Below are 27,811 nucleotides of genomic sequence, written 5' to 3'. Positions count from 1 at the left end.
TAATTAATTTTAACGAAAAGACTAGGATTTTCTTTCAAAAAAGAACACTACGATTTTCTTTCGAAAAGAACACTACGATTACCATGCATGCAAGCATTTTTGGACAGCACGTAGGCAAAAAGACGTGCCTTTCAAACGACCCATGACACTCACCGAAGAACCACTTTACATAATATCAATTCTGTTATTCATCTCGACAAACTCTTTCCGTTCTTAACCATATCTACCAAAACTGGAGAAACATGATGTCCAAAACAATTTGGAAATTATAATAAAAAGAAATATTAAATAACTAAAATAGATGTCCACAAATGCTTATGCTTACATGTGTGGTAAGTTTCAAATAGAAACAAACTTTACAGGTTCACGGCTCCAGCGCGTGAGGTCTTTTAGGATGTTCTCCACTGCAATTCCAACTGAATGCGGCCATTTTTCGAGTCAATGAGATGGTATTTCTCATTGATCCTCTTGTTGTTTATAACATCGGCAAGGCTAATGACAATATAGCCAAGACTTTCCTGAAAAGTTAAAACATACAACAGAAAGCAGGATGGTTAGCAGCAGACAATGAAATGTAATGTGTTATGTGCAGCTCAAGGGATTATTTTATATGCGGTGTCCTGCTTTCTAAAACTTCCAAATTAACTCATTACTTAGCACAACTAAAACACATACAAAAAATAGCTCAACTAAATATAGAATCAATGTAGAAAGCACAGATGATCCCAGTCCTATGTCCTAACAAGTCCGTAAACAACAATAAGTATTTGGTAAAATATGCTATGCCTAGTACATGGTAGTTGAGTATTTCTTTTCACTTTAGGCCCCTATTTTCAATAATTATATGTTCTTTTTCAAAAAGCATATATTTGATACAGGTTTCAAACTCGGTATATTTGCCAACTAGGTCTTTATATCAAGGAAAAAGGTTACAATTAGAATATCCAAGTTACTTCCCAAAGTTCAAAAGTACATGGTAGTTGAGTATTTCTTTTCACTTTAGGCCCCTATTTTCTCGAACACAATATCAGCAAAAAAGGTTACAATTAGAATATCCAAGTTACTTCAGCAGCAGTAAAAATTACAGAAAATTTAGCAATCGTAGATTTCATGCATATATTCTTCTAAACCATGCACTCCCCAAAGTTCAAAACAATGTCGGCATGGTAAAAGTTAAAAATTTGAATATATATTTCTTTGAGAATATGGCATTTCAAATCAAGCTAACTAAGCATTATGAGAACATTTCCATGATGAATCTAGCAATATTTCATGCCAGTCTACATAATTCTTTATATTGACACATTGATTGTGAAAGTTGGAAAAGGTGGACCAGCAGAAATCTTAAAACAACATATATTTTCAAAGAGGGAGTGCTAAACAGTAGGTAGAACTGTCTTTCAGACATGAAAAATAGAACAATGACGAAGTGGCTGACACATCTAGTCAAGTTTTTTGTTGTATACTCAAAATAATGAAGACGATCTCACGTAGTTGGCAATGTATACTCAGAACGCTAAACACGATCTTATGTAGTTGGCAATGTGTGCAACTGTGCAAGTATGGCTATACTTGTGTTTAAGCTCATGTAGCAATTCTTTTCCTATCATGTGTGTGACGGTGTTCTCAAGGATCATGGCAATCAGTACCGAAAAGATTTATATGCCAAGTAACATCCTGGGTCCAGGGAAAAAAAGTTTCTCATGAGCCATAAAGCTTGTCTGTCTTAAAGTATATTTGGTACTTGGTAGTATAAGACATATCTTGAGGACACAATGTTTTAAAGGTTGCCTATTGACGTTGTCACTGGGCTACTATGCGCCGCTCGGGTCATCGCCCTCGTCAAGATCCATCGCCAGACGAGCTCCGTTGAGGCCATCTTGTGTCTCCCCTTCACTGTGCCACTTCACCGCCATTGCTAGCGGGCCGCGACGTCATGGGGCTCCGTACTCAAGGTTCATCTTGCCACTGTGTTTCTTTTTCCTGATCAAAGATCGGGTTTGCGTCATCCTACCATTTCGTCGCCGCTGCATCGTCGACGCTCCCGAGGTTGAAGTTGTCGCTACGCCTTCCCAGGCTGCAGTGCCAACATACATAATCGGGCCATTACCGCTGGTGTCACCGCCTCCATGCTACTAGTCCTTTTCATCACACTAGCTCTCGGTCCGAGTACGCACCTACTGCTGCAAGCTCGCAGACATCACTGTTGATGTTGTTGAAGGAAGATGCATTTGCGCTCTTTAGCTGCACCGCCTACCATCACCATCCAGTCGGAACAACAACCTGCTGAACATGTCAGCTGCTAATTTTGTGTGCTGGTGCACCTACGTTGCTTCTTCGGACCTGTGCCCTCCTCCACGACTTCGATCACGTCCACCTCGACCTTGGCTACTTCAGCACTAAGAGGCTATCATCTGCATAACATTCGCACTGGCTTTCCGACTACGGGGGATGTCTCCATTGTTCTCCAGTCTGTCCATTCGTGTTGCAAACGAGCAACCAATACAACTGTAGGGGATGTTAGAGTATATTGGTAGTATAGAAAACATCTCGGGGGAGGCTTCGGGCCCTCCAAGTCTTGTACCCTTATATATTCGCCCTCGGGCCTCAATGCAATATAACCCACAATTCATACACAATCTATCATTCCTACAGTCTGCAATAACTCTGGTCTTGTAAAACTATTGCTTATTTTCTACCTTTATTCTTGGAGTAGGTTTCTTAACCAAGCAAGTAACTTTTACCATTTTTCAAACATAGAACTAATGGAAGTCATGGGCACCTAACAAATGCAAGATTTTTATCTGGCTTGCGATTCGAAATCGCTGTTGGACAGCAGATCGTCTGAAAAAAGAGGCCTGCCACATACTGCTCATTGCCCCCCTGCGACCAAGAAAACGAAAACATTCAACATATTCTCACTTCTTGTGTCTTTGCCCGGCAATTCTTGTTCAACATCATGCAGCCTCTGAACCTCTCTAGTCTGGTACCAACCCGGGGAACAATCTCCTTTGCAGCTTGGTGGAGGAAGTCCTTGAAGAAAGTACAGAAACATGCTAAGGAAGGTTTCAATTCGCTGGTCATACATGGGGCATGGATCCTCTGGAAACACCATAACTCTTGCATGTTTGATGGATCTGCACCTAGCATTCAGACTGCGTTGCAAGCCTTCAAGGAGGAAGGTCACTTGTGGATAGTAGGAGGCGCAAAAGGCCTTGCTGCCCTGGAGTTTGGAAGGTTTTCCTAGCTTTTTGTTTAGGCTTCGGTCAGGTCCTGCTATTCAATTTCCTATGTAACAGTTTTTTCTAGCATAACTTGTCCTCTTGTCACTCTGATCCAAGGTGGGGAGTTGGTTTTGTAATTGGATCCTTTTTCCTCCTTAATACAATGATGCGCAGCTCTCCTGCGTATTCGATTAAAAAAAACATAGAACTAATAGAAAAATGTAAATGTTTCGGGGCCATAGTGAAATGTGATCAACTGAGGATTGGTTGTTTTGGTTCACTGTAATGTTTTGGTTCATTTTTCTTTTGATATTGAACAATTCCTGATTAGATTTTTTGAACTGCTGTGAAAAGCAGTTGTAAAAATACTACATTTTCTCTTTATACATATTAAGACTAGACAAATGATGTTGTTCAACTATTATTTCTGTCATACATGGTTTGTAATTTGAAATCCATTAGTATCTCCAAGAGGTTAACCATATATTAAAATTTGTAAAAGCACTTTTGTAAAATAAAACTATTATAATCCAACTCTGACACGAAACGGAGCTCAAGTTTTACAAGAAGGTATAAGCTACTTAATGCCAAGGAGTGTCAGACTTCAAAACAAAAACCAAATAGAACATGGTCACAAAATGGATAGCAACTTTCAGATCACAAGTAGAATTATACAAAGAATCAACTTACGACCTTTCTTGAAGGTCTTAAATTTGTCTTTAGATTTAGAGATTGCCAATTTTTTTATGAAAAAGGTTCACAGCATTGCCATTTCACCTAAAGTCAGTAGAAATAGTGAATATTAACGAAAACACCTAAGACTGATAGAGTTTCAAGTTTGGAAACTCTGGACCATGTTGATAAATTCATGAATTAGTACTAGTAGTTCCCAGCGGTCCCTTCTCATTAATCACAAGTAATGTAACTAGAATCGCCTTAAGCAATTCTAGAGGAAATGGGTTAATGGAATAATATGACCACTAAGAGTAAAAAGCAGCAGGGGTCCATAAACATTCCCCGGATTCTCACCTAGGTCCATAAACTATCAAAGTGAGCATCTAAGTCAAGTCGTTCACTCTAGGTCCGATTATGAACCATTGAAAAAGTTTAAAGGCCCAAATGCTCATTTGGACCAAATGCTCATTTTAGAGGCTTTGGACCGTGGGAGCACTTTACTCTGATCACCAAGTATGTGGTTGTACTCCTGGAGCAACAGCTGCCATGCAGTCTTGATGAGGCATGTTCCTAGAAATAGTGCTTAAAATTTTACTCTATCAACTCACGTAATGTTATGGCTAAATTGCTGGCTTTATTGATGATGAAATAGGTTGAGGTAGATGAATCTCGCCCTCACGCTGGAGGCTCAGAGAATTCTGATCTACTTCTTCCTTGATTACAAAGGATTCTGCCGTGCTCCTTATAAGAGCCCGGGACTAACAAACCTCCCTAATTTGGCTAACCTGTTCCACAAGGAAACTATCAATCGACTAATAAACCAAAACAAATATCTAAACCGAACCAGGACTCTTGTCCTTGGACCTGCGCCTGAACTTGGCACCAAAGAACTTGTCCATAACACGTAAATTCAAAATGCCTATTACTCTACATCACAATAACAAGAAAGGTAAAATCAGAGAACTAATACCTTCGAATGTATGCCAAGACTTGATGGCCTGCTAATGACTTCAACTTGCATTTTTTCATTTATAGGTGGTTCCTCACAAACAAACCCAAATTCTTGTTCCCATCGTGGATCTCTATTCTTCTTAATATGCTGCAAAAATTATTTCATGCATTACATCTTTAACATGGTGACTCAAACTATGATAATGGAAGTATTTGTTACATTAAAACATTGTAGACAAAACAAACATTAAAATTTACTACTGTGATTTCTGCATGAGTATTTATTCCATATCTAAAGGTTTTATTGCATACCTTTGTCTTCCTTTCTTCACCTTTGAACAAAATTCGTGCATATGGATTGGTGTGGTGCTTTCCTTCAACATCCTGTGCTTCATGGACAATAACTACCAGCAAGCCACCACCTTCTGGTGTGCCATCAGGAGCCTTTTCAATGACACCAGACTCATCAGTCGTCTCAATATCAGAATCACCTTCCTTGAACGGCTTATATGTTACATCAATGGTGAGCTGTCCCCGGAACTTCTCATTTGCTGGGTCATTTGCATCCATACTCTTCAGCAGGTTAAGTGTAACATATTTTGTCTCATCTGGAGTAAGGTCTTTCAGTGGGATAACATTCATTCCAATCCTGTCATGCTTCCCAACCTGATATAGTCATAAAAGGTTGAGATATATAAGCCTAATTAGAGAAGGCCGAAGACACGGGAAAATTAATGTTTACCTGCTCCCAATCATAAATAGTGAGCTCCAGAGCTTGAGACTCTGGGTCTTTAACAACTAATTTGAATTCCTCATTCCATTCAGGGTTCAGGTTGCTTCGCTTCACTGATGTTTTCTTCGACGGAAGTTTGTCCTCTGTTAGCTTTAACTTCACATATGGATCTGATTTGCCCAACAGATCTTTCTTGGTGAGTTTAACAGCCCGTACTACATTAACATAGAGAATTCCAACAGGCTTCTTTTGTGCTCTGCATGTATAAACAAAAAAGATACTGAATTAACCAACTTAACACAGACATTTATAAACAAAACAATTAATTGAACTATGGCATTACTTTGCAGGATCCATGATTTGCACCTCGAGTACTTTGGGCCACAAGTACATATTTGCTACCTGGGTCTTGATAGTTTCCTGTGGGATTCATACATGATCTGTAAGTTTCTATGGATAGAGGATGTTAGCAAGGCTATTAGTGGACTGGCCTTTGGGCCTTGGCGCCCAGCCTAAGGGCTAGGGCTGGTTTATGGTAGTTGATATGGATTAGGCAAGGATCTCCGTTGATTGGGTGTATTCTACAAACCCTAAATGATCCTTGCCTATATATTGTACTCCCTTGTACTCCTGTCAAAGTGTCAATTAATCTATCAGTTTTCTGTCACGTGGTGGAATGTTTGATGGAGGAGCACTACGAAGATCGTAGTTGTGTGCCGTGGGAGGACGAGGTCCAGGACCTCTGCGTTTGGGCGCCGTCGGCAGACTAGGGTTGGCAGAGGAGAGGGAGGTAGACGAGAAGCAGGGATAGGGAAGATAGACTCAATTCCTTCTTAGTGTTCTCCTGATTACATCAATCCTCTATTTAAGGTAAACGAGATTTCTGATAAGGAAATTAACTAAGCAATCTGATTACAAGGGAACTAATCCCCTCCACCGTGCACCTCTGTATCCATCATTTCCTTCTTCTTGCGCCTTTGATAATACTTTCCCATCATAACATTGCCCCCCCCCCCCCCCCGGAGCAACAGCTCGTCCTTGAGCTGGAAATCTGGATAAGAACGGCGAAAATCGTCCAGAGGTATCCACGAAGCAGAAGCAGCATCTTGATTAAGCCACTGTACCAGCAGCTAATAACTACCCCGAGCAAGGCGTCCCCGAAGCACCTTTGCTGGACGCAGACAAGTACGGCCATTTTGAATCGATGGAAGAGGTGGAGGAGCATCAGGTGGCATACCCCGGAATGGCTTTAGTAGTCCCACATGAAAGACATTGTGTAAGGCTGTAAGCGAGCCCCTGTTGGAAGGTCCAACCGGTATGCCATCACCAATCCTTTCAGTCACCTTATAGGGACCGAAATAACGAGGCCCCGACTTGCCGTGGCCCTGTACTCCAAGAGATGCAATCGGCCTATGCAAAAGCCGAAGCCAGACCCACTGTCCCACTTCAAAGGACAACTCACGATGCTTCCGATCATACTGCACCTTAGCATATTGCTGCGCTTGTTCGAGCCAATCCCTCACCTCGGCCAAGAACTCATCCCTCTCCAACAGCTGCTGTTCCACTGCTGGAAGTTGAGCTTCACCTTGCTCATATGCCCTGAGAATTGGTGGCGCCCATAAACCACACGGAAGGGTGATGTTTACAAGGAGGCCTGATATGACGAATTGTAACAGAATTCTGCCCAAGGCAACCAACGGACCCATTGCCATGGCCAATCTCCAGTTAAACAGCGCAAGTACATAGCAATAATCTTGTTAGTGGCCTCCGATTGACCGTCGAACTGTGGGTGAAAAGCCGACGTGAAATGAAAGTGAACACCCACCAAAGCAAACAGCTCTTTCCAGAATGCGCTGGTGAAAACCGGGTCTCTATCACTCACGATGGAAGAGGGCATACCATGTAGGCGCACAATATCTTGGAAGAATGCTTTGGCAACCGATGCAGCAGTATATGGGTGACTCAATGGAATAAAGTGTGTATATTTTGAAAATTTGTCCACTACCGTGAGTATGACGGTTTTGCCATTGACCCAAGGTAGAGCTTCAATGAAATCCATGGCTACATCAGCCCACAAGGCCGATGGAATGTCAAGTGGCTGCAGCAAACCTCCAGGCCGCAGGTGCTCACTCTTGTTTCGCTAGCAAACTTCACAATTTCTGACAAAATAGAGAACCAACTGACGATCACCCTGAATATAAAAGTCTGAGCGTAGGCGATGGAGCGTCTTCTGAATACCTTCATGGCCCATGCCATGAGCAAATTCCAGCAACGATGAAACAGCAGCATACGACGCCGGTACAAAAACCTTCCCATCCTTTAGCAGCAGCTGATCAACGATGGTCCAGCCATCCTCGCCCCTAGCCGCCTTATCTTGGATGTTGGTCAGGTCAGCGTCATCTTGTAATTGTGTACGCAGTTCGTCAAAGAACGAGAAGGCCAGGGTGGACAATGCTGTGAGCTCTGCTGACTGGCCCTCATCCCGGCGGGACAACGCATCTGCCACTATATTGGCTGTGCCCGGCTAGTATTCGACGCGAAAATCATACCCGAGCAGTTTGGTGGCCCAATGATGCTGAGGTATAGTGGACAGATGTTGATCTAGAAGAAACTTCAAGCTATGATGGTCAGAATGAACGAGAAATTCCCGGCCCCAAAGATACGGCTGCCAATGCTTCACTGCTTGGACCAATTCAATTAACTCTTGCTCGTATGCAGTGAGCTTAGCATGTCACAGGGCAACGGGGCGGCTGAAAAAAGCTATGGGTCCGCTGCCCTAGTGCAGAACTGCCCCAAATCCCGAGCCGGAGGCATCGCACTCCACAATAAAGGGGGCGCTGAAATCCGGCAAATGAAGTACCGGTGCTGTGGACAGAGCCGTTTGGAGCGCCCTGAACGCCGAGAGGGCTGCTTCATCCCATAAGAAACCGTCCGAGCGAGTCAGCGGTGCTGCAATGAGGCCATAATCCTTGATGAAGAGCCTACAATATCCAGCTAGACCTAGGAATCCCCTGAGTGCCCAAACTGACTTAGGAATAGGCAAGGTGAGTACCGCCCCGACCTTGTTCTCATCCATGGCCATGCCATGAGCAGAGATTACGTGCCCCCAAATAACTAACTGACTGTTCTCCAAAGGAACACTTGGATTGTTTCAAAAATAGAGCGTGCTATTGTAATGCTTCAAACACTGACCGGATGTGGAGTAAGAGCTCAGCCCATGACTGACTGTAAATCAGGATAGCGTCAAAGAAAACCAACACGAAACAGCGCAAGAACGGCTTTAAGACAGTGTTCATCAAGGCTTGGAAGGTCGCTGGAGCATTCGTGAGGCCGAACGGCATCACCAAGAATTCAAACAGGCCTTGGTGTGTCCGGAACGCGGTCTTGTGAATGTCCCTAGGATACATTTGCACCTAATAGTATCCTAACCGAAGATCAAGCTTGGTGAAATATTTGACTCCTCGTAGCTCATCGAAGAGTTCCTCAGCGACCGTATTGGGAATTTATCTTTCATGCGTACGCATTGAGGGCCCGATAACCAATGCAGAGTCGCCATGAATTGTCTAGCTTGCGGACCAGCAATGCTGACGAGTAGAATGCTGAGGAGCTGGGCGATGAGCATAGCGACAGGGCCGGACTGCCACTGCCTCGGTGTCGGGTTTCAAACGAATCTTGTGCTCGATCTTGCGGGGTGGAGGCATGCCATGCGTCGTGGCACACCAGCGACATGAATTGCTTAGTGTATTCCTCCACCGACCCTATGCGGCGTAACAGAGCCATCTCGCTCAGCGGCAACTCTGTGAGGCTAGGGCCAAATCGTCTATGCAGCAGCTGCTTGAAACGCCTCCAATCGGGTTCGTCGCTTGACCGTCTCTAGGTGATAGTACCACAGCTGCGCAGTATCAATCATATGGAGAGATGCCATCCAAACTTTGTGGTGTTCCAGTGTGTTGTGGCCTTGGAAGTATAGTTCGCAGCGATTCAACCATGGAAGTGGGTCGCTCGTGCCGTCGAACGACGGAAACATCATCTTGGGTTTAAGGAAACGGTCGTCCTCGTACTACTCCACACGTTGCTGGTGCAAGGGTTGGGTTGGGGGCGTGGAGAACGCCGGCGGCGATGTCCCCAAGATGCCATCATCACCTGCGGCCCCTTTGAGCTTGGGATCCCACATCGGAGGCGAGCGGTAATTCTGGTTGCTGGACCCTGAAGAACTGTCGCCGGACTCTAGTCGCTTCACCGCGACACTGACGGACTGTAGGTGATCGCCCGCATCCTTCATACTCTTCTGCAAATACAAAACCTTGCCCGGTAGAGCCGCCAGATCAGCGACACTTGGGGCCAAGGGCGCCAGAGTCTTCAGAGTGGAGTGCATCTGGTTCATCATGTTCATGTCTTCCAACGGCTTCAACACGGAGACCATGGTCGCCATGGATGAGAAACCCGAGCAATCTGATACCAGATTGTCACGTGGTGGAATGTTTGATGGAGGAGCACTACGAAGATCGTAGTTGTGTGCAGTGGGAGGACGAGGCCCAGGACCTCTGCGTTTGGGCGCCGTCAGCAGACTAGGGTTGGCAGAGGAGAGGGAGGTAGACGAGAAGCAGACTAGGGTCCATCGCCCCGCTAGAGCCCTCTGGCTCCAGTCAGGGCCCCCACATCGCACGGACGGATCTCCACGCCACCATGCTCCTTCAGGAGGCCACCTCCCTCCTGAAGCTCCCCGCCCAGGCGGTTGTCGTCTCCAACATCAGGAGTCTCGTCCCGATCGTCCTCGGCGTCGACTCTAGTAACTTCAACCACTGGCGTGATCAATTTTTGTTGACCCTCGGCAAGTTCTCCCTCCAGGATCACTTTCATCTCGATACTCCGGTCCTCTCTCCGGACTGGACACGGATGGACTGTGTGTTGAAGTCCTGGATCCTCGGCACTCTCGCCGACGACCTCGCCGAAGTATTCTCCTCCCAGGGCTCCACCGCTAGGCAAGCTTGGCTCACCGTCGAGTCCCAGATTCTCGGGAACCGGGAAGCACGCACCATCCAACTTGAGACAAAGTTTCGAAGATTTGTCCAAGGCGACCTCTCCATCAACGAGTACTGCCGCCATCTCAATAAGATGGCTAACGACCTTGGGGCCCTCGGCGAAATCATCACCGAGTGCACCCTCGTCCTCAACGTCATCCGCGGCCTCATTGAGCGCTTCGCTCACGTCAGGGCCCTTCTTCGGCGCAGTCGGCCCTTCCCCTCCTTCCTCGAGGCATGTGACGACCTCATTCTTGAGGAACTCACCCTGGAGGATCGACAGCCCTGCCCTACCACCGCTCTCGCCGCCTCTACCAAGTCTTCGGCTCCCCAGCAAGTCGAAACCAGCCCCGGAGACACCGGAGGTGCCGGCACCAGGGGCGCTGGCACCTCTCCAAAGGCGGCAACAACAACCGCCGTAGCAAGCGTGGCAGCAACGCTTGTGGCAGTCGTGGTAGTGGTGGCACTGGGGGAAGAAACTAGTGCTAGATCACCAGCGCCCAGCAGCAGCAGGCTGGTAGCGCCCAGCCTGCACCCGGCACCCAGGGCAACACGCCCTCTGGGCCCTCATGGCCCACCTTCTAAAACCCCTGGATAGGGACCATTCAAGCACTGGGTATGTCCTTTTTAGGGACCATTCAAATGTGGCCTGGTCCTCGTCCTCCAATGCCGGCCATGCAGCAGCCTCGTCCTCAGCAAGCCTTCGTCGCACAGCACAATGGTATTGCCGAGGCTTCTTGGTTGCGCCAGCTTTTGCATGAGCTTCATGCCCCACTTCACCGCGCCACACTGGTGTATTGTGACAACATCAATGCAGTCTACATGTCTTCCAATCCAGTCCAACATCAGCGCACCAAGCACATCGAGATTGATCTTCAATTCGTTCGAGAGTGAGTTGTTGGTGGTGATCTTCGCGTGGTTTTAAAGGCGTCGCCTAGGCGACGCCAAGGTGTCCAGGCGCTGAAGAACTCTAGGCGTCGGGGTTGCCTAGCTATGCGCCGCCGCTGGATGGGCTGTCGCAGCCGCCGGGGATGGGGAGGACGAGCCGTGGCTGCCGACGATGGGGAGGACGAGCCGCGGCCGCCGGAGAGGGAGAGGGGGAGGGGGAGGGGGAGGGGGAGGAGGAGCTGCGGCTGCCGGAGGGAGAGCACGAGCTGCGGGCGCTAGGATTTGCCGCCGGGGAGTGTGAGAAAGAGAGAGAGAGAGAGAGAAAGAGAGAGCGCTCAGGATGGGGATGGGAAGGAGACGACCGGTGGAAGTCTGGAAGAGATAAGATTTGGTTATTTTTCGTTTTGCCCCTTTCATTTTTTAATAATTATAGAACATATGAATTTATGACTTTGTGACGCATTGTGACGCATTCTAGTTCCTGAAATTTCTATTTTTTCACATTCTAGTCCCTGTAACTTCTATTTTCTCACATTCTAGTCCCTATAACATCTATTTTCTCACATTTTAATCCCTAAATCTTCTATTTTCTTACAAATATACATAGGTATATGATGGACTATGGATCCTTGCCTATATATTGTACTCCCTTGTACTCCTGACAATTAATCTATCAGTTTTCCCAGCCATACACAGTTTCAAAGGAGATCTAAACTGACAATGTATGGTAGATGACATGAGAAATTAGATTTAGGTATTGACACACAGATTAACTAATTAATAAATAGAAAACACTGAGCTGTATACTATACATTTATGAATACCAGAAATGCTATCAGATGGATTAAATGACTAGACTGTTAATGCAGAACGGACCTGGACAAATCCATAAAGGCCAGGGATAGCCATGAGATCTGCTCCTAAGAGTTTCAGACCAAAATCAACATGGGGCTGCAGAAAGGTAAACAACATATAAGTCGCTTGATACATTGGAAAATACCCAAAATTAATACATGCTTCAGAACTTACCTTCTCCATAAGTGAAACGAGTATTTTAGCAAAACATGGAAAGCTAGGAACCAGTGGCTTCAAGGTTATGCGTGGTAGAGCAAATACTTGCAAATCAATTACCTGTAACAGTAAATATGATATGCGAAAGTATAATCTTACAATGAAAACTAGTTTGTTCAAATTAGCTTCATCTCTCAAACATAAAGTGCTGCAGCATGTATAACTACAATCTAATTCAACCCACATACATATAATGTACCTGTGCCGTTGCTTTTAGCCCATATGCTTTGACTAGAACAGTGATATTAGGATTCCCAGCCCACTTTACTGAAGGTTCCATTATAAGTTCTTGTTCATCAGTGGTGTAGACCTTCATCCCTTCATTGGAGTGTCAGGAAAAATGTCATATTAGCTCAGCATCAAGTAACCTATGGTCTACAATAGGATCTGCTTTTAATGACAGAGACAATGACTTAAAATGAGGGAAGCTCCAACAGTTGCTTGCTATAATTTATTGCTCCATCCATTCTAAACTATATGACTGCCAGCTTGTCTATGGATAGCACAATAGGCTAGCCCTCCAACAATCTAACATTATCACATTATCCAAAGTAGTTGTGGGAAGGAGAGGAAAGGTGTGCATGGCCCCACAAGTACCTCAGATTATACTATATACTAGGCAAATATGCCCGTGTGTTGCTACGGACAAAATTGGCATAAGTATCGGATTCGCATAGTTGCCCATGCGTTAATTTGTTAGGATCTACGTGATCGAGTCATGGATGAAGGGCTGGTCCGATTCGCATGCAGGATAAACTAAGGCCACCTATCAATGACACAAGGGGGACCAAACTAAAAATTTAGGTGAAAACGTTATGTGCTTTAGAAATAGGTATAGACTAGCTCTAGTTGAAGAGTTATCTTTTTTCTCTCTCTCAATTCTCTTTCCACACAAGCAGACATCTGAAACGGATGCACTATAGATAGATGAGGTTGCATCTCCAACAGTCACAAGCACAGCTAGATATAAGGGCGCTTACATCAACATTTCACAATGTGGTAGGGAAAGTTAATAAGGAGAGATAACACCTTACTAGTTGTTAATAGACAGTCTAGTTAGTCACGTCTTCCAACTTGGATGCAGTTAACACAGCTCCAACATTTGAGGAAGTGCTACAGTTGATTCATTGGATAGGTTATTCTATCATTGCTTGTAGCCTTCTTCTATATCAATAGAAATGGCGCAGCTTGTGGCTGTTCATTCAAAAAAAAAAGTTATAAATAGTGGTTGACTCTACCATTGGGGACACGGCCTTAACTGTAATGCTCAGAAGTATTCAAAAAATAAAATGTGCCAAATGTCTCTGATACCAGAACTTAGAGCACATGAAAACAATGAAATATTAGGAAATGAGTGGATCATTGGAAGATGTGCAGTGAATAACTCAGGTATTATTGAAATGATGATTGGACCATTGCCATTGAATGATGTGTAGTGAATAACTCAGGTATTATCTTGGAAAAGCCATGGCCAGTTAGTGGAGGCTTGATTGGATTATCAGTGTGTGTAATGGTGGTGAGGTTAAGAGTTGTATAATTTTGTGTAGGAAATAATTAGGAAACAATATAACAGCTCAGGGTACCCTATTTAGTGTATGAACACCTGAGCAAGTCACCATGCATGTGTTAGAGTAGTGTATCTGGCCCATGTAGGCCTTTTGGCCTATAGGCCCAACCTGTGTACATGTAACCCTAACTCTGAGTCAATCCATTGAGTCATTGTTCTGTAACATGGAATCAGAGCCGAGATCCACTTTTTCCGCTGCCGTCCGTCTGCTGGCCGCCGTCCGCCCGCCGCGGCGGTGACTCCCCCCGTCGGCGTCGTTCGTCCTCCTCAAGGTCGGCGCAGCCCGTTGCTGCTGTCGCGGGTCGGCATCATCCCTCCATCCCCTACCCTGCTTCGCGCCGCAGATCGAGGGGGCCCGTCTTCATCTCCGCCGCCCGCGGAGCCGTCCGTCCGCCGGCTCTCCTCCGCCCGTTCATCCTCGTCTCCGCTGTCGCGGATCCATCGGCGCGCGGCGGCCCATCCTCATCTCCGCACGTCGCAGAGGCCGTCCAGCGCCGCCGTCGACCTCCCGTTCGCGCGTGCGTCCGCCGTCCGCACCTCGCCGTCCTTGCTCGTCGCCTCTGCTCTGCAGCAAGGCACTGGGGGCAGCGCTCCCCTGCTTCGCACCGCCGCTTGGGGCGGTGTCCGTCTGCTCCAGGTGCCGTCTTTTTCCGCTGCCGTCTATCTGTCTGCTCCGGGTCGTTGAGTACACTCTCCTTCTTCTGTGTTGCTGCCATGGGGTCCTCTGCGGCTGCTGCTCCTTTCAGCGGCCTTTCGTTTGGGTCTCCCAGTCTGGATGTGAAGCTAGATGGCTCCAACTACAGAGAATGGGCCTTCTCCCTCAAGATGCTGCTGAAATGGGGTGGTTCTGCTTCTCATCTCACCGATGCTCCTCCTGCAGCTACTGCTACCAATGAGAAGGAGATACAAGCTTGGAATCTTACTGATGACCGTGTGATGGCCATCATCTGCATGAGTACTAATCTCAGTATTCGCTCTTGTCTTGAGGACCACAAGACTGCCAAAGAAATGTGGGATTACTTGCAGAGTCGCTACCAACAAAGCAGCTCAGCCCTTCGCTATTCACTTCGTCAGAATCTTCAGCATCTTCAGCAGCAGAACATGTCAATTGAGGAGTACTATGTTGCCTTCAACAAGATATCAAGTCAAATTGCCTCCATGGTACCCAAGCCCTCTTCCTTGTGCACCACTTGTACTCCAGCCTGGACTGCTAGGGAGGCATATGATGCGCAGGACACTATGTTTGATTTTGTGATGGGTCTGCGATCTGATTTTGAACCTATCCGTGTTCAACTTTTGGGGCGACCAACCCCACTCTCTCTGAGACGTTATCTGCTCTCATGGCTGAGGAAACCCGGCTTAAGTCTCTTGCTGCACACTCCATGGTGTCTGAGCAGCACTCTGTTCTGGCTGTTCCTCCTTTACCTGTTGAAGTTGAAATTGCCGCTGCAACCTCCTCTAAGAAGGTTTCTCAGAAGACTCCCTGTAGTCACTGTGGGAAGACCACTCATCCAGATTCCAGGTGTTTCAAAAAGTATCCTCACCTCCTTGCTGAAATGAGAGACAAACGTGCTGCTTCCCGTAGAGGATCACATGCAGCATCTTCCAGCACACCGGGGTCTTCACTTCAGTTCTTAGCAACAGCTGCAATGCCTCAGTGTCTACAACCCCAATACCAGCTGTTCCCCCAACACTTAGTGCCACAACAATCAGCAGTCAGTGCTCCTCAATTCCAACAGCAACCCAACAGTACTATGCCTGCTCCACTCAGTGCTTATACGTCCCAAGCATCCTTGTCATCGACATCACAGTCAGGTACTAATTTTTGGGTGTTGGATTCGGGTGCCTCCTTTCACATGACTTCAATTCCTCTGTCTTGGATTCTTGTCGGCCTCTTTCACATTCTCGTCCTGTTCAGACTGCTGATGGTAACCTTTGCCATGTTACCCATCAAGGCAATCTGAATAGCTCTCAGTTTTCTGTCTCTGATGTTTCTCTTGCGCCAAAACTTTCCATGAATCTAATCTCAGTTGGCCAACTTGCTGACCTGAACTGTGTCATTGTTTTTTATGACACTTCTTGTTGTGTTCAGGATCGGCTCACCCGAGCTCTTCTTGGTACTAGCCGTCGCCATAAGAGCTCATCCGGTCTCTACATCCTTGATCATCTTCAGCTGCCACCTTTTGCATCGCCACCAGCATCTTCTCCACCATCATTCTTCGCTTCTGCTGCAGCCACCTTTCCTCAATGGCATCACCGTTTAGGTCACTTGTGTAGTTCACGTCTGTCTACCTTAGTTAAGCAGGGGGTCCTTGGTCATGTATCTGTAGATTCTTCTTTTGAATGTACTGGCTGTAAACTTGGGAAACAGATTCAACTCCCATATCCATCTAGTGATTCTAAGACTACTCAGCCTTTTGCTCTTGTACATTCTAATGTATGGGGCCCTGCTCCTTTTGTTTCCAAAGGTGGTCACAAGTATTATGTCATTTTCATTGATGATTATTCTCGCTATACTTGGATTTATTTCATGAAGCATCGTTCTAAGCTGTTGTCTATTTATAAATCCTTCGCTCAAATGGTTCATACCCAGTTTACCTATTCTATTCGCATTTTTCAATCTGATTCAAGGGGGAGTATCTATCCACTGCTTTTCGTGAATTTCTTTCTTCTGAAGGAACTTTGCCTCAGCTCTCTTGTCCTGGTGCCCATGCTCAAAATGGAGTGGCTGAGCGTAAACATCGCCATATTCTTGAAACTTCACGGACTCTTCTCCTTTCTTCTTTTGTGCCAACTCACTTTTGGGCTGAAGCTGTTTCTACTGCTATTTATCTCATCAACCTTCAGCCCTCCATTCGTCTTCAAGGAAAAAGTCCTGGAGAAATCTTGCATGGGTCACCTCCTAAATATGCTCATCTTCGTGTCTTTGGCTGCACCTGTTATGTTCTTCTTCCTTCTACTCAGTCCAAAAAATTGACAGCTCAGTCTGTTGAGTGTGTTTTTCTTGGTTATAGTCTTGAACATAAGGGCTACCGCTGTTATGACCCCTCCGCTCGCCGTATTCGCTTCTCTCGTGATGTCACCTTTCTTGAAAACAAACCCTACTTTCATTCATCCACTCCTCCTCCGTCATCATGTAATGCACCTCCGTCCTTTCTTTTTCTACCACCTTGTGACTTTGTCAATCCACATGAACCAACTCCACCTCCTGTTTCCACACCATCAAGTCCACCTGAATCAACAGCACCACCTCCACTTCCCTCTGTTACTCCTTTTCCTTTTCATTATCGTCGTCGTCCCCGTGCACCTTCTTCTACCACCACTCCTCTCTTAGCTGATGATTTTTCTTCTGGCTCACATTATAATCTCAGGGATCGTTCTACTATTTAAATCCCTGATCGGTATGGTTTTCCCACTGCTGGTGTAGTCTGTGAGCCATCTTCTTATCAGGAAGCTCATCAACTTCCTGCTTGGCGTGATGCTATGTCTGCTGAATTACAAGCTTTGCACCGCACTGGTACTTGGGAGATTGTTCCATTACCTTCTCATGTCGTTCCCATCACCTGTAAATGGGTGTACAAACTTAAGACCAAAGCTGATGGCTCCATTGAAAGGTACAAAGCCCGTCTGGTTGCTCGAGGTTTTCAGCAATCCCATGGTCGCGATTATGAGGAGACATTTGCTCCTGTTGCCCACATGACCACAGTCCGTACTCTCATTGCTGTGGCTGCCAGTCGTTCATGGAAAATCTCTCAAATAGATGTTAAGAATGCTTTTCTTCATGGTGATTTGCAAGAAGATGTCTATATGCATCCACCACCAGGGGTTCAACTTCCTTCTGGCTATGTTTGTCATTTGCGGCGTGCTTTTTATGGTCTCAAGCAAGCCCCTCGTGCATGGTTTGCACGTTTCAGTTCAGTGGTTATTGCTGCAGGTTTCACTCCCAGTGACCATGATCCTGCTCTCTTTGTCACACCTCTTTTCGGGGACGTACCTTAATTTTGCTTTATGTTGATGATATGCTGATCACTGGAGATGATCCGGACTACATTGCTTTTGTCAAAGCACGCCTCTGTGACCAGTTCATGATGTCTGACTTGGGCCCTCTCAGCTATTTTCTGGGCCTTGAGGTTGAATCAACTGCTGCTGGTTATTATCTTTCTCAGGCCAAGTACATTCGAGATCTTCGTACTCGTTCTGGCCTCACTGATACTCGGACTGCTGCTACTCCTATGGAACTTCATCTTCATTTGAAGTCATCAGATGGTTCTCCCCTGGATGATCCGACAAGGTACCGTCATCTAGTTGGCAGTCTTGTCTATGTCACTGCTACCAGACCGGATATTGCCTATGCAGTCCACATTCTCACTCAGTTTGTGAGTTGTCCTACCACAGTTCACTATGCTCATTTGCTTAGGGTATTGCGGTACTTGAGAGGTACAGCTTCTCATTGTTTTTTTTATGCCACATCCAGTCCACCAACACTGCATGCTTATTCAGATGCTACTTGGGCAAGTGAACCTGTTGATCGACGATCTGTCACTGGTTATTGTATTTTTCTTGGTGGCTCGCCAGTGGCATGGAAGTCCAAGCGGCAAACTGCAGTTTCTCGGTCTAGTGCTGAGGCTGAACTACGAGCCCTTGCCACAACAACTGCAGAAATTATTTGGCTTCGTTGGCTGTTGGCTGATTTTGGTGTTGATTCTGCTCATCCTACTATTCTCCGCTGTGACAACACTAGTGCTATTCAAATTGCCAACAATCCAGTCAAGCATGAACTCACTAAACATATTGGTGTTGATGCCTCCTTCATAAGATCACATTGTCAGTTGTCTACTGTTGACCTTCAGTACACACCTTCTGAACTTCAGCTTGCTGATTTCTTTACCAAGGCTCAGACTAGGGAACAACATCAATTTCATGTATTCAAACTAAATGTATCTGAATCTATAATTTCACAGCCACCTTTAGTTTGAAGGGGGGTGTTAGAGTAGTGTATCTGGCCCATGTAGGCCTTTTGGCCTATAGGCCCAACCTGTGTATATGTAACCCTAACTCTGAGTCAATCCATTGAGTCATTGTTCTGTAATAGCATGAACATCTAGACAACCTGGAAACTAATCGAGAATTTTGAACCATGGGTAACAAAATCTATAGTGGAGGTCTTCTTTTTTCTTTTGTGATAAAGTATTTTGTGTTATGCTATACTATCAACACATGACACTAAAAACATGACATTCTAAAATACTCTTCTGAAATAAAGTGCAAGTACAACAGATTGGCAGGCAGGCTGGACGCTATGGTCTCCCCCAATCAAAGTGCTTTCATAAAAGGTCGTTTCATACAAGATAACTTCATGTTGGTGTGATATCTTAAGTGGGCTGCTTCGAACATCCTCTACTCAGATACTACTCAATGGTTCACCAGGAGAAAGGATACATCACCAGTGCGGCCTAAGACAGGGAGATCCTTTGTCTCCCATGCTTTTTATCTTAGTCATGGATGTGCTTTGTCACTTAATAAAGAAAGTTGCGGATGAGAATATGTTACAACCACTTGCTAGAAGGGCGCTGCAACATAGGATCTCTTTATATGCAGATGATGTTGTGCTTTTCTTGAGACCTTCAGCAAGAGATATTGAAACTACTCTTGATATCTTGCAGCTCTTTGGTAATGCCTCTGGGCTCACATCAAATCTCCAGAAAAGTAGTGTTCTTCCCATACAATGTGCTGAAGATGACAAAGCTTTCTTGCAAGAAGCCCTGCCATGTCAGATCTCTGAATTCCCTTGTAAGTACCTGGGAGTTCCTCTCTCTCCTCATAAGATTACTAAGGCACAAGCACAGCCCATTATTGACAAATTAGCAGATAGACTCCCAAGTTGGAAGGCTGATCTGCTCACCAAAGCTGGTAGAATGATTTTGGTACAGTTTGTGCTTACCTCAATGCTCATTTACATTCTATTGGCTCTTGAGTTACCACCTTGTGTTTTAAAGGCAATTGACAAAATAAGGAGAGGTTTTTTGTGGAAAGGCAGAAAAGATGCTAGAGGAGGACATTGCCTGCTTGCTTGGCCAAAGGTCACAAGACCATTTTGCTTGGGAGGGCTTGGTATTTCTGATCTTAAAAAATTGGCGTGGGCCCTGAAATTGAGGTGGCTTTGGCTGCAGAAAACAGAGCCTGAAAAGGCATGGGTACTCTTCCCCGTCCAAGCACAGCCCCAAGTCCACTCTTTCTTTGAAATGGCTGTTCAAACGGTAATTGGTAATGGAAAAATTACCCGTTTTTGGACAGATAGCTGGCTGCTTGGTCAAAGCTTAAAATAGTTCCTGCCACATTTGTTTAGTGCAATACCAGCAAGAGCAAGGAAAAGAACGGTTTATGATGCTCTCACAGGTGGAAGATGGATTTCAGACATTAGAGGAGCTTTAAGTGTGCAGGTTCTAGTGGAATATCTCTACCTTTGGGACCTCCTTTCTATTGTTGAATTGCAGCCAGAAGTGGACATACATATTTGGAGGTTTTCAAATTCTGGGATATACACCACTAAATCAGCCTATGAGGCCTTTTTCATTGGAGCTACTCATTTTGGTTCGTGGGAGAGAATATGGAAAAGTTGGGCTCCAGGGAAATGCAAGTTCTTCATGTGGATGGTGGCACACAATAGGGTCTGGACAGCAGATAGACTTGCTAAAAGAGGCCTTAACCACCCACCGAAATGCCCACTTTGTGATCAGGTTGGAGAAACAATTGATCACTTATTGGTCTCCTGTGTCTTCACCCGACAGTTCTGGGTCCACACCTTGCAGCAGTTTGGGCTGCAAACCTTGGCGCCACAGTTGGATGATCACTGCTTTATTCATTGGTGGGGGGAAACTAGCAGCAGGTTCTCGGGTCAGGTTCAAAAGGGAATCAATTCCATCATTATTCTAGGATCTTGGTTAGTGTGGAAGCACAGGAATTACTGTGTGTTTGATGGAGGAACTCCTAATTTATCCCGGGTCATGGCAGCCTTTAGAGAAGAGGTCCAACTGTGGTCTGTAGCTGGGGCTCGAGGAGTTTCTTATCTCCTTGCCCTAGCTCCCACCTCCTAATTGCCCTGTGCAGGTGGTCTGGTCCTTTAAGTGTTTAGTGTGTCTAAGAGAGTGTGTTCTTCCTAGGGTGTGTTACAGATCCTTCATCCCTGTAACATTTTTGTTTTGGGGCTCTTTCCCCCCCTTTTTCTTTCTTCTTAATATATTGATGCGCAGCTCTCCTGCGCATTCGAGAAGAAAAAAAAAACTTCATGTTGGTTCAGCAAACTGCACAGTTCCTACATCAGCAAAAACAGCCTCGAATTTTTCTAAAATGAATATCACTAAGGCTTTTGACTCCGTTTCTTGGCCCTTTTTGTTGGAAGTTTTGAGGAAATTGGGTTTTGGACCTATTTGGTGTGATATTATAAGTGGGCTACTAGCTTCCTCCTCCACTATGGTGTTATTGAATGGCATTCCAGGGGAAAAAATTTCACATCAGCATGGGCTCAGTCAGGGCGACCCTTTGTCCCCGATGTTATTTATTTTGGTGATGGATGTCCTATGCTATATAGTTAAGAAGGCAGCAAATGATGACATGCTACAGCCCCTAGCTAGAACAGCTCTCCAGCACCGTATTTCCCTATATGCGGACAACGTGGTTATCTTCCTCCACCCTTCTGCTAGTGATCTGGAAATCATGTTGGACTTGCTACAGCTCTTCGGTGAAGCATCAGGGCTAAATACAAATGTTCAGAAAAGTAGCGTGCTACCAATACAGTGTTTAGAGGATGACAATGCAATAATTCAGGAGCAGCTACCCTGTCAGATTCTTGATTTCCCTTATAAGTATCTAGGAGTACCTTTGTCTCTACGCAAATTATCAAAAGCCCAAATTCAGCCAATCATTGATAAAATAGCAGATCAACTTCCAGGTTGGAAGGCTGATCTGCTAACAAGAGAAGGGAGAAAAGTCTTGGTTCAATTTGTGCTTACATCCATGCTAGTTTATTTGGTGATGGACATGGACCTTCCACCTTGGGCACTGTCTGTTGGCATGGCCCAAGGTTGCAAGACCACAGGAGCTAGGAGGTTTGGGCATTTCCAGTTTAAAACAACTTGGCTGGGCTCTAAGAATGTGCTAGCTCTGGCTACAGAAGACAGAACCAGACAAACCTTGAGCTTACTTTGCCATCCAGGTCCACCCTGCAGTTCTTTCCTTCTTCTCTACAACAACAACAACAACATAGCTTTTTTTCCCAAGCAAGTTGGGGTAGGCTAGAGATGAAACCCGAAAGAAAAAAGTTCAAGGTTCAGGCACATTGATAGCTAGTCTCCAAGCGCTACTATCCAAAGCTATCTCTTTAGAGATATTCCAATCCTAAAGGTGGTATCTCTTAACCGACTCATCCCACGTCAGTTTAGGTCTACCTCTACCCCTCTTTACATTATCGACCCGCTCAAGAACCCCATTATATACCGGCGCCTCAGTAGGCCTTCGTTGGACATGTCCAAACCATCTCAGCCGATGTTGCATAAGTTTCTCCTCAATTGGTGCCACCCCGACCCTATCCCGAATAACTTCGTTCCGGACTCTATCCCTCCTTGTGTGCCCGTAAAACCACCGCAACATCTGCATCTCTGCTACACTCAGTTGCTGGACATGTCACCTTTTTGTAGGCCAACATTCAGCACCGTATAACATCGCCGGACGAATTGCTGTCCTATAGAATTTGCCTTTTAACTTTTGTGGCACCCTCTTGTCACAAAGGATGCCAGAAGCTTGCCGCCATTTCAACCAGCCAGCTGAAATTCTATGCCTAACATCTTCATCAATGTCGTCATCCTTTTGTAGCACCGATCCTAAATACCGAAAAATATCCTTCTAGACCACCACTTGCCCATCTAGACTAACGTCTCCCCCCTCATGCCTAGTCGCGCTGAAATCGCACATCATGTACTCGGTCTTGGTCCTACTAAGTCTGAACCCTTTCGACTCTAACGTGCGTCTCCACAACTCTAACTTTCTATTAACCCCTGCCCTACTCTCGTCAACTAGCACCACATCATCAACAAAGAGCATACACCAAGGGATCTCACCTTGTATATCCCTTGTGACCTCATCCATCACTAAAACAAATAAACAAGGGCTCAATACAGACCCCTGGTGTAGGCCTATGTTAATAGAAAAGTCAGTGGTGTTGCCATCACTTGTCCGGACAAACATCATCGCATCCTTGTACATATGCAAGAACATGTATGCCACCACATGACATTTCTCGGTACTTTGTCATATGCCTTCTCAAGGTCAATGAAGAACATGTGCAAGTCCCTCTTCTGCTCCCTATATCTCTCCATCAATTGTCGTATTAAGAAAATCGCCTCCATGGTTGACCTTCCAGGCATGAACCCAAATTGGTTTTGGGTCACACTTGTCACTCTTCTTAGGCGATGCTCGATAACCCTCTCCCAAAACTTCATCGTATGGCTGATCAGCTTAATCCCACGGTAGTTAGTACAACTTTGAACATCGCCCTTGTTTTTGAAAATAGGTACTAATATACTTCTCCTCCATTCTTCCGGCATCTTGCTTGACCGAAAAATGAGATTAAAAAGCTTAGTTAACCATACTATTGCTCTATCTCCTAGGCATCTCCACACCTCAATGGGGATATCATCAGGGCCCATCGCTTTACCTCCCTTCATCCTCTTCAAAGCCTCCCCGATCTCTAACTCCTGAATTCTCCTCACAAAACATCTGTTGGTATCGTCAAAAGAATCATCTAACTCATGGGTAGGGCCCTCACTCTCCCCATTAAACAACTTGTCGAAGTACTCTCTCCATCTATCCATGATCTCCTCATCCTTCACTAGCAGTCGATCTGTCCCATCCTTAATGCATTTGATTTGGTTGATGTCCCTTGTCTTCCGCTCGCAGATCCTAGCCATCCTATAAATGTTCGTATCCCCTTCTTTCGTGCCTAGCCGTTGATACAGGTCATCATACGCCTTACCCTTTGCTACACTCACAGCTCGCTTTGCAACCCTCTTCGCTAATTTATAGCCCTTGATGATGGCTGCACTCTTGTCAAGGAGGAGGCGCTTGAAACACTCCTTTTCCTTAATAGACATTTGCACCTCGTCGTTCCACCACCAGGTGTCTTTCCCCTCTTATTTGCCTCCCCTACTCACGCCAAACACCTCTGAGGCCACCTTCCGAACACATGTTGCCATCTTTAGCCACATGTCATCTGCGTCTTCTCCTTCTTCCCAAGGCCCCTCACCTAGCATCCTTTCCTTAAACGCTTGTGCCACTTCCCCTCTAAGCTTCCACCACTTTGTTCTCGCAATCTTGGCACGTTTGTCCCGGTGGACACGTACCCGAAGACGAAAGTCCGCCACCACAAGCTTGTGTTGAGGGACAACACACTCCTCAGGTATCACCTTACAATCTAAGCAATCACGTCTATCCTCCCTCCTAGCAGAGATAAAGTCGATCTGGCTCGAGTGTTATCGCCATAAAATCAGAGGTAGGTAATGGAAGGAATACCTTGTTCTGGACAGATAGGTGGCTCCAAGGACAGAGGCTCGATAATCTTGTGTTGAATTTATTTGGTGCAATCTCATCAAGGGCAAGGAAACAGACTGTCCACGATGCTCTCACTGATCAGATATGGGTCAGAGATATTCGAGGGGCTCTATCTTTGGCTGTCCTGAGGGAATTCCTTGGCCTTTGGGACCTCCTCTCAAACATCGTGGTGCACCCAGATATTGAGGATACTCATGTGTGGCAATTCTCCCCCTCAGAGAAGTATTCAGCAAAATATGCCTGAGTCCTTGTTCATCGGAGCCACTTCTTTCCGGCCTTGGCAAAGAATTTGGAAAAGTTGGGCCCCAAATAAATGCAAATTCTTCATGTGGCTGGCTGTAGATAACAGATGTTGGACAGCTGACCGCCTCTCTAGAAGAAATTTGCCACATCCAGAACGTTGCCCACTGTGTGACCAAGCTGAGGAAACGATAGATCATTTACTAGTCTTGTATCTTCACCCGACAAGCTTGGTCTTGTATCTTCACCCGACAAACTGTTTCTTTTGATGAATGGTGGGAAACAACAAGCAATAGAGTTGAAGGACAGGTTCAAAAGGGTCTGAATTCCATCATCGTTCTTGGTGCTTGGTCAATTTGGAATCACCGAAATCACTGTGTCTTCGATGGAATCTTTCCAAACTTAAATGGTGTTCTATCAGCTGTAGATGAGGAGATGCATTTATGAAGTTGGGCTGGAGCTAGAGGAGTCTCTCATCTCCTCGCTCTGGCACCTTGTTGATCTAGCTTAGGGCTAGTTAGGGTCAGGCCTTTCTTCCTTTATTTAACAGGTGATTAGGCTCTTATTGTAAGGCATGGTTTTTGTCCAGGTTTTTTCCGTAATAAAACATGTCTGTACCCTGGGTTTCTAAAACCCTTTTTCTTCTTAATATATTGATACGCAGCTCTCCTGCGTGTTCGAGAAAAACAAAATAAAGTATAAGTCTGAAAAAAAAACATTCTGTTGGAGTTGTACCATCCAAAAGCTACATCACGTAACTCAATTCTCAAATATTCATTTTAATTAAAATGTCAGAGAATAATTTACCTTGAAATGTTGGCGGCAATGAGCCTAATGTTAATGTCTCAAATTCAACTGAATCAATCTTATACTTTGCAGTGCTCTCAGCAATAATTGGTTTGGCGATTTCCTTTGCCATTTTACAGATTGCCTAGGAAAGAAGACATTCAAAAAAAATAAAGCAGAAAATACTTTGAAAAAACATATTGTGGTTTTTTTACAACATTGAGGGTAGTACATACCTTGTCAAGATAGGGCCACATAGTCTCAATGAACTTGTTTAGCCAATCAATCTTTGTTTAACAAAAAGAAAAGTGCTTGTGTTATGTTACAGCAGTCAAATATAAGATACCATGGAAAGGGCATAGAAGTTTTACTGAGAGGATAATCGTACCCGATCGAAGTCTGGATTTTTTATCCAAAGAGGAATCTCAGGAAGCATGTTTTCCAGTGATTTTGTATCAAGCTCAACAAGTGGCCTGATCACAGGGTGCTGCGCAAGCAACATCAAAAATGATAAATTTGGGTGCTGGTATTGAACATAAGTGTATGCATGTAAGGCATTCAGATACCAGATACCAGAGTTCAATCTATTTTTACACCTCCAATACATAATATCTCAGATACTGCAGTCTAGTAAGTGGGCTTAGGAAGAAAGCATAATGACTATTTATAAATATTTCAGCCTTCTTCCAGTAGAAAATAAACTATAGTGATGCACATCCCGAAACTAGGAGATGATTGAATGAACAACACTGGCTCAACCAAGCAAAGAGGATACACCTATGCATCACTAGTTGTGATGGCAAAAACAGTTGTGATGGCAATAACTAATTTTCATATGGCCATGAATTAAAACAATGTGATCCCGAACAATGTTTCAATCTGAAACAGGAAACAATAACAGAGCACTGAATAGCTACACTCTTATGTGGTATAAAACATCATGCATCAAGCATCTAATTTGCATTTGACAGAGTTAAACCATTCGAATTCAACCTGAAATCTTTAAGGCAAATTAAAAAATCGAACTTCTACCATCTATCCCCTTTAAATTGCATTAATCATTTGATTTATTCATCACCTCACCACTCTGGACCTGCCAGATTCCTCTTCTTGTGTAGTCAGTATTCACTGCACTTGAATAAGAGCATGAGAAAGCAAACAGACAACCCTCTTATATGACTAACACAAGCGAATTCCAAGACCATTAAATCAGATGGCCATACTCTCGCGTGCTCAATACAAGCAATTCTTGTTACAAATATGCGGGCAAGCAACATAACTGAACAACTAAACTATTGGTCCAGGCAAGCTCAGCATTTTACGATTTGAAATCCAAGCCCACAAATCATCACAATTTCTCTCTCGGTCGCCGCCATTCTCCTAAACATCCTAGAGGCCACTCCGAGAAGAGGAGACGAGACACCCAAATCACCCAGAAAAAAAAAATCAGGGGAGTGAGGCAGATCGTACCTTCACATCGCTGGGCTGGAAGTAGATGAAGATGTAGTACCCAATCCCAAGCCCCAAGGTCAGTCCGACTCCAAACCCAAAGAAACCCAGCACAGTGCTGAAAAAACCCATCTCCGCTCTTCCACCGCACCCAAGAACGCGGGCAGGAGCAGCCAAGAAACAAAGCAAGAAGCCCTACAGAACGATGTCAGACTCAAATCACACGCGGAGAGGAGCAGCAAGAAACAGGATGAGAAGTGGATGAGATCTGGAAGAGCAAACGGGGGCAAGAGGTTGGAGGGTACAGTAACAGTCAAGATGGCATCAATGACATGCCACTAGTGGGAAGGAGGATCATTATCATCCTAATAATGGTGCCCCGCTGGAGGTTACTGTCAGGCCAAATGGACAGAGTAGAAGGGGAAGGAAATCAACACCACGGATGCTGCAAGAATGGGGCTTGATTATCTGCCCCATCGGGGATAATGAGGAGGGGGGCAGCCGCTCGCTGGCGATGTCGGCAGAGGAGCACGTTGAAGGCAACGCCTCCCTGTATAACGGCCACAAGATTCGGCCATTTGTCTTTACGTTTCGCTAGGATCCG

The 27,811-nt window shown here is 45.3% G+C and overlaps 1 protein-coding gene across 6 annotated transcripts; it reads right to left on the bottom strand.

Moving 5' to 3' along the window:
• Positions 1-125: 125 nt before the first annotated feature.
• Positions 126-27,758, bottom strand: LOC120655641 (synaptotagmin-2-like). 6 transcript variants are annotated; one of them, XM_039933562.1, is made up of 13 exons: positions 27,229-27,731; positions 26,147-26,245; positions 25,995-26,045; positions 25,780-25,903; positions 13,598-13,757; positions 12,763-12,881; positions 12,522-12,623; positions 12,369-12,443; positions 5,927-6,003; positions 5,593-5,839; positions 5,163-5,516; positions 4,870-4,998; positions 126-518 (listed from the first exon to the last, which is right to left on the bottom strand). In XM_039933562.1, exons 6-13 carry the CDS (start codon positions 12,877-12,879, stop codon positions 390-392), a joined length of 1,230 nt encoding a protein of 409 aa, XP_039789496.1. In that variant the 5' UTR covers positions 12,880-12,881; positions 13,598-13,757; positions 25,780-25,903; positions 25,995-26,045; positions 26,147-26,245; positions 27,229-27,731; the 3' UTR covers positions 126-389. The 6 variants fall into 6 exon arrangements, with proteins under 6 accessions (XP_039789496.1, XP_039789495.1, XP_039789494.1 ...); XM_039933561.1 differs by lacking the exon at positions 13,598-13,757 and having other exon boundaries at positions 27,229-27,402; positions 27,513-27,662; XM_039933560.1 differs by lacking the exon at positions 13,598-13,757 and having other exon boundaries at positions 27,229-27,758.
• Positions 27,759-27,811: the final 53 nt, after the last annotated feature.

This window comes from Panicum virgatum, chromosome 1N (genome assembly GCF_016808335.1).
Source record: "Panicum virgatum strain AP13 chromosome 1N, P.virgatum_v5, whole genome shotgun sequence".
Taxonomy (NCBI): Eukaryota; Viridiplantae; Streptophyta; class Magnoliopsida; order Poales; family Poaceae; genus Panicum; species Panicum virgatum.
The sequence above is the reverse complement of the archived record's forward strand: the minus strand, read 5'-3'. Positions and strand labels throughout refer to the sequence as shown.